The sequence below is a fragment of the Colius striatus genome, chromosome Z (genome assembly GCF_028858725.1).
Source record: "Colius striatus isolate bColStr4 chromosome Z, bColStr4.1.hap1, whole genome shotgun sequence".
Lineage (NCBI taxonomy): Eukaryota > Metazoa > Chordata > Aves > Coliiformes > Coliidae > Colius > Colius striatus.
The window spans coordinates 7,725,226-7,741,999 of NC_084790.1; the positions used below are offsets into that span (position 1 = coordinate 7,725,226).

At 38.6% G+C, this 16,774-nt stretch overlaps 1 protein-coding gene across 1 annotated transcript in view; it reads left to right on the forward strand.

Annotated features, from left to right (window-relative positions):
• Nucleotides 1-16,774, forward strand: part of MCTP1 (multiple C2 and transmembrane domain containing 1) — a 285,266-nt gene that overhangs the window by 237,962 nt on the left and 30,530 nt on the right. The window contains exon 17 of the mRNA XM_062017784.1: nucleotides 9,917-9,967. Within this exon, the coding sequence (XP_061873768.1) occupies nucleotides 9,917-9,967 (51 nt within the window). The remainder of the gene's footprint in view (nucleotides 1-9,916; nucleotides 9,968-16,774) is intronic.

Genomic DNA, 16,774 nt, shown 5'->3' on the forward strand with positions numbered 1-16,774 from the left:
GGAGACTCCACAACCCATCTGGGCAGCCTGTTCCAGTGCCCCCTCATCCTCACAGTGATTTTTTCCTTATGTTTCTTTGGAACCTCTTACGTTCCTGCTTGTACCTGTTGCCTCTTGTCCTATTATTGGACATAACAGAGAACAGCCTGGCTCCATCCTCCTGACACTCGTCCTTTACATGTTTGTGAACATTAGTGAGATCACCCTTCAGTCTCCTCCAAGCTAAAGAGCCCCAGCTCCCTGTCTTTCATCGTAAGGGAGAAGCTCCACTCCCTTTGTTATCTTTGTGGCCCTGTGCTGAACTCTCTCCAGCAGCTCCCTGTCCTTCTTGAACTGAGGGTCCCAGGACCATCAGTCAGACCTTCTGGTGAATTTGTTACTGCTATTGTTTGGGACAGAGAGTGCCACTTTGCTATACATCCAAATATAGCCATCAACCCTACTGGGAAAGTGCCTAACTTTAACCACTTGTTTCATGGAGATTGAAAACTGAGTTATTGAGCAAATAAACAAGGTAGCAATTTGATTATTTTTGTGTATGTGTGTGTATTATAGTCTTTAAGCTTGGAAGCATGAGTCCGTGAAGTTCTTGGTTTGAAAAGGTTCCAGCTGCAGACAAATGCGGGACAAAGACCAAATGCTTCAAGTCTGTTACCTATGCAGTACTGAGGGGTTTTGTGCCTAACATCCAGAAGTCCTTGTGTGTCAGCGACTCAGCAGTGATTTCTAGCAGAGCAGTAAATTCTTGCTACGAATTTATGACAAAAAATAAACACCGTTGTCCCAGTATTCTAGCCAGACGTTGTCTGGAATATGTCATTTGCAGAAGATGATATAAAAGGACACTGTCAGATTGACAATTACACCTTGACTTCCTTTTGACTGTACTTTCCCAGGAAGTTTTGCCTCTGGTATGGTAGCAAGACCACTAGCCACAAAATCCTAAAGCACGAGAGTCAGTTGGAGAATACAGAGTTAGGCACGGAACAATATGTGTGTAAAACTAGTCTGATTTATGATAGCTCTAAACGTGAGTAAAATACAGAGTGACTTTCAATGATATGCAGAAAGGATTTTACCTTCTATTTGCTAACAAATAACTCAACTTAGGTTCTCATTTGCACCTAAAAATAGAGCATCTCTCATTCTTTTCTACTTGAGCCAGATGGTGACCAGCATATCCCTACAAACAGTGTTGCAAAGTTCACAAGCTTTTCTTAAAATGTGCAGCCTGCCGTACTTTTGCCAAATCAGTCAGCAACGCAAACTTGCCCTCCATTTGTTATCAGCATTAAAATAAGCTAGAAAGGGTTTTGTGAACAGGTCGTGGTCTGTCTGTGCATTCAGTGTGGGTGCTATCAGAGCACAGAGACCACTGGCAACACGTGCCAGAATACTAAGTAATCTGCTGAGAAACACTACTGTCTCCATGCAGCAGCTTGTTCTTTCTATACAATCCATATATAGCCAGGGAGAAAAATACACCATAGCGACCCACTACAGGACAGGGGGTTTTTTCCTAATAAATCAGAAAAGAAACATGAAAATGTCAGCTTAATCAAGCATTTAAATTTTATTAATCAAGTCTAATTTTTATGAGTGCAAATAATCGCTGAAGCTGGACAAATTTGCTCTAGATTGCATCAGAAACATAATTTTAATATTTAATGGCCTGCTGAATTTAAATGGAGAATTATCTTTATGAAACATGGTCTTCATAATTTGCCATTAAATGAGAAATGAACAAATCAACATAAATCTTACATAAAGGTTATTTAACTAAATGTTGGTACTATAAATATTTTAAATGCATTATGCACTAATTTAACAGTCACATACTACACTATATAAAGATATAAGTTGGGCAGAAAGCATTTCTCTCCTGCAGCGTAATAGAATGTAATACTTCCAGTGGCTCTCTGGGCTACAGTTAAAGGAGACTGCCTGCACTGTGATTGTAATCCCTGTGTCAGAGTGACATACAGTATCAGAGTATGTAGAAACCCCTTGCTGAAACTTTATGTGTCTGTTCTCATTCTGGTAGCAGTTCCAAAAAACAAATGCATTACAGAATCGGAATATTTTGTCTGCTTTCGGTTGTCTGGAGACAAAACGCCAAAACCTCATCCTAGATATCTCCAATATTTTTAAAAATTGTAATTTTTTTTGCTGACAGAAACCAAAATGATCTTTAAATTTAAATTTTGCCACATTTTTTTTCAAACATAGTGATCTGATTTTGCGGGCATCTACAATAGAATTGATGTTCACTGCGCATAGAGACCTTTTTTCTATGAGACTGTTTTAATGATTTTTTCTTTGCATTTGCATCAAGATTTACATGGCAACAAGATTCACTTGACAGGTTGTAGTGGCCATTATAAACAATCAATATTATATAAACTAGGATTGGTTTAGTTTCTAGTAAAAATATCCATAGATATGTGAAATTTTTATTTGTCTTTGGTTTGGATTTTTTTGTTGTGTTGTTTTTCTTTTTTTTTTTTTTTTTTAATTTAGCACATTGTAATTCAGCCTAGATTTCAAGGACTTTGGGGTTGTATTGCAGTTTTAATGTGTTTACCAAAATGTTATAGTGTGGGGAAGAAACTGTGGGGAAGAAACCAAAACCAAAACCTGGAATTAGAATAATATGTGTATTACATACGTTACCACCTAAAATACTTACAGTAAACCTGCCATTGATGTTTAGCCAAGCATATAGAAAGGGGTTTTTTTAGTCCACTGATATAAAAATGAAGCACTCTAAGAGATCAGACATGTCAAGTGTACAGTACATGTTGAAGCCTTTAGATGGAGACATACTTCAAATAAACATCAAATATGCAGTTCACATGCATTGTGTAAACAGAAGAAAGATCTAAAATAAATGAGAAATAAATATTAGAAGAAATATAAAGAAAAAGGCATACTACCTATGCCTTTTTTTAAGTTAAAAATTACTTAGTCTTAACTACCTTGGCAGCTGAATACTGGAGGCATATAAAGCTGACAGTAGGAAAAAGGTTACATGTTCTTGTATAAAAACTGTATTTACTGCCCGTGTGTGCTGCCAAGAAATTTATTATACTGCAAATAAAAATTCTGTTGTTGACATTACAGAACTACATGTAATCAGTACCATGCATCAAAAGGCATCTGATAGCCATATTAAAGTCTCATTTCCTATTAAGAACCAGAGTAAATTACAAATGAGCACTTCCCAGAATAAGCTAACAAAATGCATTCTGTAGGAAGAAATAATTGTATTTGAGTGTCTCTGTAAAAATCAGGAAGTATTTTAGCAGTAAAGTACTAATGCTTTTCTTTTTAGTCTGCTGTCTTCTTTACTGCAATATATTCAACCTTACTGGCAAGCTTATCACACTAATTATTATTACATCTAGTGGTTCAGTTATCCTGATGATTACTGCAGATGAAATACCCCAAGGTCAAAACATTAATAGTATAAATCAAGTTTGGTAGTATTCCAGATATGCTACACTCTTAAATCAGAATCTGTTAATTTGATTTTTATTTTCCTTGTAAATGTGGTATAAAAAAGGTGGACATTTTAATTAAGCTTTATCTCCCTGTAAAGTTTCTACTCAACAATTCTGTGAAAGAGGCAGATATGTTCTGAAAATGAGCACAAAACTGCCGCTCTAGTGGATTTGTTGGCAATGGACACCTTCAAGTGCTTGGACATCACCTGAGAGAGCCCAAGTGGTTTTGTGTGTACTTCATCCTTACATATTGCACAATTTGGTGAAACATGGACACATAAACTCGGGATTGAGTGACAGGCAAACATTCATACTGCTGATGTTGGGACAGTATGAATTAATGTGAAATTCAAACGGTCCCAAACAGTACAATTCTGATCACATTCATTGCACAGCTAAAATGTATTTAATTCAGAGCCAGATCTCCTTATTTTGTCTTACAAATTCAATAGCTTTATGTGAAAATACAAATGTCTGCAGATATTTTTGTGCCCTTAAATGTGATACTGCACAAAGTGTTCTCTTTTGTTTTTCATTTGAAACCCCTTATGTTTGAAGAACTACATCAAATAAGACAGAAGGAAATCTGGAGAAGTGCTAATGGCAGGTGAAGGGCATTGTTTCACATTAAAGAAGAATATTAAGGTAACAGTCATCAGGGTTACCTGCATTCTGGTAGTGCCTCTCCTTTTATGTTTTCTCTATTTCGCATATTAGTGCAGAGCAGGTAACTAGTACCATTAACATATAAAGACATCAAAGTATCTTCTGTGCAGGTGTTTCTGTTGGACCAGCCAAAGAACTCTGAACAGGAGACAATTCATGAAGTGACTTGTGGTTTGCATGTTTTGTATGAGGAAGGGCAGGCTGATATGAAGACAGAAAGACCTTTCATTAAAAGTAATTTTAAGTGTTAATGTGTAATTTTTCCACTGAGTCTTTAGATTCAGGAGGTATTTAAAAGTTCTCTAATATATATTGGGTTTTTGATTCAATATACTTGTAAATACCTACAATCCAACCATACTTCACAGATGTTGAGGCCAGAAGTCAAAATGAACAGTTTTCTTAGAAATCTTGTCCTAATCACATGTCAACAGGTCATCTTTAGAATATATGCAAGTTCTTACTTAGCTGTCAGCTTCCTCAGAAACTCCCTACAAATGCTGGGGATTTCTTTGTCCTGCAGATGTGGCAACTGTGTTTCCCTCTGGTAACACAGCATAAGGAACCCCTGTGCCATTGCTGCTGCAACAGGATGGGCCGTCCTCTAGTCTGCTGTGGATTGTGGGGTCATACAGTATTTATGGACTGAGTTCCTCGGAGGCGATGGGAACAGATCAGGAGCAATGGCAGTATGTAGGAATTAGTCCGCATGCTCCTTCTGATTAGTAGTTTTTTAATGGAGTTATTTTTCAATATTTGCAACATTTAAACATCACCTGCTTACTATTTTTGCCATGAAGTATCTGACACGGTGTGTTTGAGGCTGTCTACATGTGTTTTTTAAAATGTCATCTGTATTAGTATTACATTCAACGGGCAGTACCAAGAAACAGGTTCTTTCAAAACCTTCTACCACTATGCGGCATATAAGTGTGACAAGTGACATTACAGAAGGTCATGTCACTTTTAACTGCTTGCATTAGATCTTTCTGATTTCCCCAGTGCCCTTCCTTTGTTTGATTAATACTACTTGATTTCAAGCAAGGTATTGGAAGGCATAATTTAGAGTGAGTATTCGAGTGGCAATCTAAGATTTTTGCCATAGAACTTTTAATAAAATAATTTGATTTGGTTTAGTTCCATATGCTTTTACTGTCCTCCCTCTCCTCTACCTCCTTCCCTGTCTCCACCCTCCCCTTATCATACCTGCCCCAAGTACAGTGCTTGACATGGATATCTGAATAACTACAGTGTTCCTTCAAACCCAAGCAGCACATGTGCACTTTATTTGAATAGCAGCAAGGAAGAATCAAAGGAAAAAAAAAAGTCTACTGTGATTTTTTTTTCTGCCATATTCTTACTACAATGTTAAACTGAAATCTGTTGCTCAGATCCACCGTACCTCTTGTGCACAGCCTTGCTTTGTTCTGCAGAAATGCTTCAGAATGCAGCAGCTTTTCTAAGGCTTCAGCATGCTGATCCTTCCTATATCATATGATTACGAAGAATCTACTTGTCTTGCTTTAATTTTGTTAAAGTTCTGAAAACGTTTGTGTTAGCAGTTTAATAAATTGTATTATTGTGTCTATATTGTCTGAATGTTCATATGGTTTCTTTTTTCCTTTTAACTTTTCCTTTTGCATTTCAAGACAATGAAAGCCCAGACTATGTTTCACATACTTTAAATAATCATTTATGGATCTTGGTCATGGGAACACTTCTACTACGTTTTATTTTGCTAAAATAATTGAATTGTGTTTTCCTTTCCAGACAATTCCATACCCCAAAGTGTAATGTAATTGATGATATGACTAACTTAGAACAAAAGCGTACACCAGTAGCTTTTGAATTAAAAAATGGAATGGAGGAGCTGGAAATCTAGGCTCACTTGAAGTGATCTCAAAGGACTTTTTGTGTCCTTTCAAGAAGTTAACATGTGTCACTTTACACAAGCTTATGAAGTAGTTTGAGATCGTTAGATGGAGGGGAGGAGGGAAAAAAAGTGAGTTTGAAGTATTATTATCCAGATAATTTAGAGTGAGTATTGTCATGCAAGTAATTTCAGTGAGGTACCATTATTTGCGACAATTTTAGATGTTTCCTGTTCAGCTAGTTGTCTATATGCTAACTTTAGTGCTAATGTGAGATAAGCATTTTGCTGTTCAATCTTGTCAAGACAAGGAGTATCTGGATGTACATAAAAGAGATCTTTAAGTATCTGGGGAATATTAATGTTGAAAGGTAAGAGACCTAGAGAGTTTAGTCAGTTCTAGGCGTAGGCAGTATCTGAGTCAACAGATGAGGCTTATACCTTGAGCTTTAGTCACCTAATGATGTAATTACAGACTATTTTGCATGTGGTAAAACTGATTTAAGTGGATTTCCATCTTGCTGCAGCCCTTAACAACTTGTCCTGTATTTTGAGCTCACCTGTTTCTTGCTAGAGTTGATGTTAGCATTTCTGGACCTGCTTGGTAAACTGGGTCATTGAAACCATTTACATTAAAAGTTGTAGGATGCAGCTTGTTAAAGAACTCAGTCAGTCCAGTGAGCCAGTTTACAGCTCAGGTTTCCCAGGGAAGATGACAGTGAGCCAGGAGAGAAATGAGGAGGTGATGCAGGTGCATGGGAAACTGAAAATGCCTTTGCTTCCACAGAGAGGTTGGCAAAGGCAGGATCTCTCAGACACCTCCAAGTACCATGCATGAAATAGTGTATTGAGCTAAGCAGGAGCTGACAAGCAGTTCAGCAACATGCTTGCAACATTTCTCCCTCTTGGGACTGAGACATGTGACCATCTCAAATTCTCTAGGAGCTCTGATCATTTTAGGCCAGCACAGGTGGCCTAAAAAGGAAATGGGGGAGAAACTGGTGAGGTAGGTGTCTTCTTCATGGATTGTGGTCAAAACACAGCCTTGATTCTTTCTTCAGGGTGATGGCACCCACAAATCCATCTGCCTGGCTGGCATCAGGTCAAAGGCTGCAAAAGATTCCATCAAGTCAGACTCCTCCTGCTAAAATTATTCTTCTCAGTAGGAAGGAATTCAAGAGTAGTTGTTCTTTAATTGCTCAGGTCATCCTTCTTGTGCTTTGGGACATGCTCACTATTGAGTGCTTGCTTGTGTCTCTAGTTTTTCTTTTGATTCTAAACTCTAGGACAGAGCAGACAGCAGACAGAATTGGAGGCTCCTTCCCCTCGAAAGTCCCAGGACTGTTGTTAGAGGTCTTTTGGGGCTCAATTAAAACAAGGATGTTCAGCTGAAACTGCAAATGTTTTGAACTGTACAGTTGACTTGCTTGCCTGTAGAGTACCCTGATAGATGTGTCTCTTAAATCAATCTCTGTGTTGCTTACATTTTGCGTGAGCCCATGTAACACGATTGACTGAGATCTTCTTGATGGTTGAGCTAACTTGGAGAAAAACATCTGATACATACTCTTCATTTTTAAGTTCTTCCTGTTCTTGAATTTGACTTTTGGATAATGTTGAAGTTTCTTTAGTTATTGGACATGGATTTGGACTTGGTGAGAATATCCTTGCAGCTGTATTTGAGGGAAGTGATTATGAAGTTATTATTTTAATGTGTTATCTTAAATGACAAGTAGGCTGAAACTGTTTGTAGTTTCACCTATATTGCAAAGTAAGTTATCATTCTATTTGGTGGCAAGTCTGTAAAATAGGCTAGAATGTTTCATGTCAATGCTGTCTTCCTTCTTTTTTCTTTTTTATGCATATTTCATAGTACTTGGTAAACACTTTTTGCATCCATAAAGGGACACTGGGTTAGGTGGATCTTTGCTGACCTTCATTAGGGCTCTTGTCACATACTAGTAAGTACTTTCATATAAATAGTGATTGTCATGGTTTAGCAAGGAGCAGCTTTTGCTTGGTAATAGGGGGAAGGGATTGCAATGAAGACCCAGTAAAAAGTTCTCGTACTATCCCCCAACCTTTGGGTTCAGACCCACCTCCGGCCCAGCTGGGCCAACCTAGTGCCTCTGCCGTCACTATTTAAGGATGGGAATTTGAAGTGCTTGGGAGGAGGTGTAAGAGGGGTACAAGATGGAGTTGGCCACATGGACCCCACAGTCAGAGAAGGAGGAAGGAAGGAGGAGCACCAGACCAGAGATCCCTGTGCAACTCGTGGTGAGAACTCAGCTGTACCCCTGCAACCCATGCAGGGCCATGGCAGGACTGAGAGCCACCAGCAGCTCCGTGTGAGTGCACCTGGATGGACTGTGTGAGGAGGTGGCCATGGCGCAGGGCGTGCTAGAGAGCCTGTGGGCCACAGAGCAGCCCCACACGAGAGGCAGAGAGGAGCTGCAGCCTTTGAGATGAACGGACATTGGAACTGCCAGTGCAGAGCTGCGGGCTGTGTGAGGTACCCCACAGAGGTGCAGGGAGGACTGGTGCAGAGCTCGCCTGCCCTGAGGAGAGACAAACGGCAGAAACCATTGAGGATAGACTGACTGAAACCCCCATTCCCTGCCCCACTGAGCCTTTCAAGGGAGTAGGAGAAGAAGACACTAGGATCAGGGCTCTGAGCCCAGAAAGAGAGGAGGGGTGGGGAGAATGTGGTCTTAAAGGGCTGGTTGTATCATTCTGTGTTGTTTTGTGTTTGTTATGTTTTAGGGTTTTATGGCTATGTTTTAGTTGATGTTGCATTAAATTATTTTCTGTTTTCTTCCCCAAGCCAAGTAGCCTGGTCTGTTTTGTCCTGGACCATAAGTGGCAATTAAGCTCTCCCTGCCCTTTGGCAATTCTCAGGTCTTTGGTACTTGAGGCTAATTGTGGCCTTTGTCCCCTGGTGGGCCTAAACCAGGACAGTGATATAGAGCGTCACATTATTTTCTTATTATAAAGAGGCACAACTTGATTTCAGTACCACCAACAGGAGATTTTCCACATACAACAGACTGAAGACTTGATCAGTATTATGGGAGAGGGATTTGTGAGTTTTAAGTCTAAATCTGCCACTGATCATCTTCAGAAAGTCATTTAATCTCTCTGTAAACTAGACTTAATAGTGGTTTGTTTCATGCTCACAGTGTGATGATAATTATTAATATTTTTAGAAATGCTTGAATATGTGTGTGTATTTTGTAATGTCAATGTCAAAATACTGTTTAAATGTGAACAAGTTGCATCTGCAGCTACCAATGAATGTGTATAAAGTTAGATGCACAGATTGTATAAAATCGCTATTAAGAAACACAGTGCTAATGCTGATAGAGCATGCAGTATATATCATTGTTATAGATCACAAACAGGTAAGCTAGTAAGAGTTTATTACAAGTTTATTCCAAGCCCTGTGTTCTTTCCAAAATCTCTCAGTGAATACTGTAAATACTATTTAAAATGTTGCACATTTCTGTGGGTAACAGTAAATTTAAAGTAAGCATTTGTGCTGCATAGGCACCAGTGGAGCTGACAAAAGATTCCTTTAGTTAAAACAATCATATATTGAATTTCGAACTACCTTTTAAATACTTAAATTGTCAAGCAAGCATTTTGTACAGGAAAGGTTTTTTCAGTATGTAATTCCCTAATGTAGGTCAATTAAAGCTATAACACTTTCCTAAATTTGAATTTCTAGATCAAGTGTTTTTTCATAGTTGTACATTTTCCTTCTGTGCATTTATTTCAAATGTTAATAAAGTTTTCATCTACAAAAGGTTTAGAATTGACAGAACAAAACTCTTCCTTTTTAAATCATGACAACTACTACTGTTTCTGTCTGCAGGTAGTGGAGGACATGCTAGAGGACGAGGAAGAGGATGACAGAGATGACAAGGTAATTATCTTTCCTAGCACTTGGGTATCTGGGGATGGGAGAATTTAGACATGACACTGTTTTTACAGACAGTTAAAAAAGGAGTTGAAGTGTTTTAGTCCAGAAAATTGGACAGAGCTGTTTATCATCCTAACAATGCTACAGTGTGTTGCAGGAAAGGATAGAGGACTATAAATCCTGCTTTTTTTTTTTTTCCTCTTGGTCCAGAGCTGGGTCAAATATTTTTTCTGCCAGGAACAAAAATAATTCAGCCTGTCTGGAACTTGATAGCTCTTGTGAAGATAACTGCAGTGACAACTGTTTTTGAAGGACAAAAATTTGTCCTGTCTTGAGTACAACAAATAGTGCTGCACTTTAGGGGCAAAATGGTGTAGAAATAGCAACTCGACACTGGTTAAAGATGGGATATTGACATCTATAATTTTCAAAGAATTACTTGGTAGAAGAATGGCTGAAATGTTTCGTGCTCTGTATGACATTTAAATAATCACAATTCTCATGGACATCTGCTTGATTTGAAGTTGGCATTGTGGCCCAGTAAGCTGGGGGACTGTTGCAGGTCGTTCAGCTGTGTGAGCAACCGAGGTTCAGTTTGGAGGTTGCTGATTGGGTTGAGGATTGCACCCACAGTAAATAACAGCTCATTTCCACATCTGATCAAACCAAGTGATGGGACTGAGTGGATTGGTTGTCCTCCAGGGAGGGGGAAAAAACAGAGGAGAGAATTTAGAATGACCTTGCACCACAAAAGCAATGGCTGGCACTGGTGAGACTGCTTTCTGGTGTGATGAGCATGGTGAAAATGGCCCTGTTGGTGCTGGTATTTTTTTACCAGGAAAGGGATATTTGTGGAAGAAAAGAAAAGGGGAAAAATAGATAATTTTGCAAGAACTCTGAATTAAAATATAGATGATTTTGTTCTTCACAGATGTTCCCTCACTTCTGTTGTAGTACAACAATGAATTTTTATTTTTTTACATAGGAGAAAAGCAATGTGTCTTAATTTATGCCCTTGACCTTTGTTTCTAGTTGAGATATACAGTTATATACCACTGTGAGAATTCGATGCTGGCAGGAGCATTTGAAATGTCAGAAAATTCACCGTGATTAGTTAATCCCCTGAATGATTATTTTTCTGTTAGCTAACACCTAAGATCTGAGAGATGATAAAAAAAAAAAAGAGTATTTTCCTCATTCCATTGCCAGCTCAAACATTTTACAATTGACAGAAAGTTATTATGTGAAATTCTTCTATACATCACTTAAATTGTTAGGTACATCATTTCAGAAATGGCAAACCCTGTAGTAACAAACCCTTCTTTTACAAAACACATATGTGATGGTTTTTAACACTAAATGATATGAGCATACACTTCTGGCAATAAAATATATGATTTATTGCAAAGGTCAGTCATGTAGCTGTGGAGAGCTTGTATTTTAACTCAACATGCTGGCTCTGAATCATCATTTCTTTTCTGATAAACACTGATCTGCTATCCACTTGAGGCCATTTTCTCCTGTTTCTTCCTGCATTAGTATTAGAGCCAGTGCTAAAGTATCATCCAAATAGTGTGTGTATTCCTGGATATTTTAATCACTGTGATTAGTTCACAAAGAATAGTACTTGACTGCTTGTAGTTTAAGCCAGCCTATGTAGTTACCACTTAGTGGTTTTTGGAAATTGCTAAACAAACTGCTTTTAAAGGGAAGATGAGGGCAGGGGGGTCAGCCTCCCACCCCCTAATTCTCTGGTGATTAGCAGATGCTGGGCAAAACATACCCAATTAGAAATATCACTCCAGGTTTCAATGTTGTGATCTAATATTCAGCTTTCTCAAGTTGACACCAGAGTTCAAACATTTTTCTAGATCTAGTTACCAAGGTTGCATAAAAGTGAGTACTGATGTTACTGTGTGCATTCGATGAGCCCTTTTATTGAATATTTAAGAGCTGTCTTTCTATACAGAAGGTGTTTAGGTTGATTTTTATGAATTCAAAGCTGCCCTCATTATTGCAAACGTTTTGAGTTCTTATAATTGAAAATGCTGTTTGAATGGAAAAGAAAATTACATGCAGTACTCTTTGCAGGGGCATTATTTTGGCCTGAGCTCTAAAACATAGGTGAATGGTCAGAATGATTTGTTTGTTGTTAGAAGCTGGTAGGGTGCACTTTCTAGTGCACTACATTTTATGTTAACTACTGCTGTTCCTCTCATATCTTTTTGTCAAAATGCGAGTGTGCAGCTTTGTATTATTTTAACTCATACTCGTGTTCTCTTAAAGCTATGAGGAAAATGAGGAAAACAAATGCACATTTTGTAACACCAGCTGATAGTGGCCTCTGGCTTTTATTATTTCTCTGTTTTTCTATACGCTGTAATAGAAGAGTCAGGTAAATGAGTCTTCTTATGTGATAAAAGTAAAAAGATTAATAAATGTGCCAAAGCCTCACTTTAATTGAAACTGAAGTATATGTTGCAAGTATGTAAAATATGTCCCAGATGTTTGACCATGGCCAGTGTCTTTGCTTTCCCTGCTTACCACAAGGCAACTATTAGTCCTGTAACCTTTGGACTTAACGGTAAATGGAGTATTAGATGGCACAGAACTGGAGCACGTGTTTTCGATTCAGTAAAGACCCCTTGCAGGCTTTACCTAAGCTTATCCATATGTTTTCACTTAGCAGATTGTTGGGCGATTATGAAAAGTGTCTTTCTTTAGAGCCAGCTTAGATATTAGACACTTGCTCACAGAAAAAGGGCAATTCTCTGGCTACTTGATGAGGTCCATGTGGGCATGCACTGATGTAGGTTGTAGGACACATGATGGAGGGACTTTGTTCAACAACCCTAAATTTCAGACTTACAGGAGTAATAAACTGAGGATGATGAATGCTCAAACATATGCAATTAGTTGAAGTAATGCATTTTATTAATGCAGTAGTGTGTAATACTGAGAGGAGTTTGACAAGTCAGATTTGCACTTCCCTTATTACTTGGTCTCGTTCTGATGACCTGGATTTTAGTAACTGTTTTTTCACTTTCTGCTGCAATTGAGGTAGTTGGGACTGTCAATTTAAGGTCATAGGATGTTGGGGTTTTTTTGCTGGAAGATATTACCTTTCATCTTCATTTGGAATATAATTAATAAAACAAAATGGAAAATATGCTGCTTGTTATGTCAGTTACAGAGTGGTGCTTATCAGTGGAATGCTTTTTTTCCCCAAGTTTGTTTCTTTGTCTATTTAGGAACTGAAAAAGATGTAGTATGTTTGGCTTGGGCATTTGTCCTTAGTTTAAAATGAGATTTTCCAAGAAATAGCACTGGATTCAAAGTTCCATATGTTCTGTACTGTTTGCTAAACCTACGCCAACCACAGATTTACAGTTTAATCTGATTTCTCTCTCTTCTCTCCCTTTTTTGGCTGCCATCCAAACACTAGTTTACACAGTATCTGAGCAAATAAGGGTCACTTAAATTACATGAAGTTATCAACAAGCTATCAAAAGGATTTTTGCACAGTTGTGTTATAGTAATATAGTAGTCAATATACATAATCTATGTATATAAGATTTTAGTTTGTCATTTAAGAAGTTTGGGTATGCTTTTCACATAGCTTTCTTCTGTCAATAAGCTCCAGGAAAGATTTCAGATAATCACAAAGAATTTCAGCTCAGCATTTTGCAGGAAGTCCTCAGTATACCACAGAATCAGACCAGTGAGCAATGCTACTATTGCAGATTTATGTAGAAGAAGATGCACAGTGTGAGCACTGTTTTATTTTACTTTTTTATTAGCAGTAACAATATTTTATTAATATAAAATGAATTCACATCATTTACCCCTTCGTCTGCTCTCTGTTTTCATTGTTTGAAAAATTCTTTGCAGTTTTCAGTCAATATTACTATGTTTCGAGATAACTAGAAGCTTTTCTAATGAAAGATAGTTGAGGCAAATTAAACTATGTTTTAAAGCTTTTAATCATCACTGCTGAGAGGTACCATCTTTGTTTTCAAGTCAAGATGTGTTTGTAACCTGTTGCAGGAGCATGCCCTGCATTTTTACCAGGAGTATCTCACGAGAAGAAGGAAAGATAACTCAGATGTAGCCTATGTTTTATATTCTATAAAAGAGAAGACTGTAACTTATTGAAGTGGCAGTTATTTCCTATAACATAAATGGTGGAAAAACAGTAAAGAAATAAGGCGTGAATGAAGTGAAAAGACAATTCCAGAATGAATAAATCCATAGGTTCAGCTATGGTCGAAACCATTAAACTCTAAATGAACATAGCACCTAAATACTAGCTGCAAATGAAAATCTATCAACAGCTTCCAGGAGAAATAGTAGCTTCATATGAAACTGCTGCCCCAAAAAGCTTAGGCAGACTATGTGTCTGTATAAAACAGAGCTAACACAGAGCAGTCTAGGGCACATACCTGCAGAAGTCAAATGTCCAGTACAGTTTGGTTTCAGCTCAGTTTAGTTATTCATATAGAAGTGATGATGAGAGGCATGTGTTTTTTTTACTGAAATAGTACATAATAGGAGAGGTGATACTGTAGATAGCTTCCACTCAGACACTGGAGTATAAGCTAATGCTGTTTCCGGTCATTAGATCACCTGAAAGTCACAGCCATAGAGTTAGTTTTGCCTGGGTTGTGTGGAGATTTTTATACAGGAACTTCCACCAAGAGCAGTTTTTGCCCTGCCTGATACTGGGGTGTTGGATGGACTTTGTGATCAAAATGGGCACCCTTCAAAACAGATAACTGTGGCAGCCTTCCAAGAGGTTTGGTTTAACTGAGATCAGGCTTTTTCATTCCAGTGTAGTCCTGAAATGCCATGAAGATTAGCAGTCAAATGAGTGTTAGTGAGATCAGAATCTGAAATTTATATCTGAAGTTTGGCACTTGAGGAGCAGTGTGTGTGTGTGTGTGAGTCCCTCGGGGACTGTGGGTCTATAAACTGTTGAATGAATTACACTCAGCCATGTACGTGCGGCTTTTTCCACCTGTGACTAATGTAATGTTCCTCATTTATTAAATAATCCAACTGTAATTCAATAAATTATTACAACAAATGAAGAATATGTCTTAATTATGTTATCTCTTTCAGAATGTGACATAATTTTGCCCTACATTTTTCCTCTATCCTTAGTATTATTTCTTAATATAACTAAGAGGATTTAAATTCTTTGAGACCCAGTTCCTCTAAAACCGACTATAAAGTGAGGTGTAGTAAAAACACTTGTATGATCTTTTCTGTGACTCAAAGTAGAGAAGTGATGAGTGTAGAAGGAAATGACCAAAAGCTTTTCCTGATGAGTTCTCTTTGAAACCTTCCTACATATGCAAGTTGATTTATTCCTCAACTACAAAGGCATTAATCTGTTAGGTAGCTTTAAAAGTGATAAGAATGGATGATTCCTCATTCTCTAACAGCCTATTTTTAATGTAGTTTCACAGAGATTCACGAGATCTGGGTTCTGTTTAAGCTGCTGCCAGGAAACCCTTTGGACTCTGAGAAAATCATATAGTCAACCCAACCTCCTGACATCCACCATTTAGATATTTGTAAATATTAATGCCTTTCCTCATAAGAAAGACTCTCTAGTCCCCTGATCTTGTTGGCCCTGCACCATACTCTTTCCAGATGTTCCCTGTCCCTCTTGAGCTGAGGAGCCCAGAACTGGACATGGGACTCCAGATGAGGCCTCACCAGGGCAGACTAGAGGGGGAGAAGAACCTCTCTCAACCTGCTGGCCACACTCTTCTTCATGCATCTCAAAATGCCTTCTTGGCCACGAGGGCACATTGCCAGCTCACATTTAGTTTTCTGCTGGACGTGAGCCAGCAATGTGCCCAGGTGTCCAAGAAGGCCAAGGGCATCCTAACTTATATCAGAAATAGCATGGCCAGTAGGTCCAGGGAGGTGATTATGCTCTGTACTAGACACTGATGAGGCCATACCTTGAGGGCAGTGTTCAGTGCTGGGCTCCTCACGACAAGAAAGGCATGGAAGGGCTGGGGCGTGTCCAGAGATGGACAGAGGGACTTGGGAAAGATCTGGAACACAGGTTTTCTAGGGAGCAGCTGAGGGATCTGAGAGTGTTCACCCTGGAGAAAAGAAGGCTGAGGGGAGACTTTCTCTCTCTCAGCAACTACCTGAAAGGAGATTGTAGTGAGGTGGGGGTCAGTCTCTTCTCCCAAGTAACAAGTGATATGACAGGAAGAAATGGCCTGAATTTGTTCCAAGGGAGGTTTAGATTGGAGATTAAGAAGAACTGTTTCACTGAGAGATTTGTTAAACTCTGGCACAGGCTGCCCAGTGCCATGGTATTATCCCCATCCCTGGAAATATTGCAAAGCCATGTAGCTGAGGTGCTGAGGGACATGGTTTAGTGATGGACTTGACAGTGTTAGATGGGTGGTTGGACTCAACGATCTTAAAAGTCTTTTCTAACCAAAACGATTTTATGATTCTGTGAACTAGCTTCATTCTATTCCCTTTTTAATTTCATAGATAGGAATTTATGCATTTACTGATAGCTGCTAGAAAAGCTCCAAAGATGTGGCAATTTACCATGGTAGTTTGCCCTTCAAATGAGTTACTGTGATCATCTGCTTCAGAAAGCTTTAAATATACTTGCATTCAGAAAAGGCAACTGCTTCCACCTATCTCAGCTGAAGTTCATGGACATACAGCTCCTAACGAGCAGGAATCTGTAGATGCCTAGAGACTTTCCAACAGGAGTTTTGTTAGCATGTATCTTCACCTCCACTGTCCTAGAGTATACATACATTT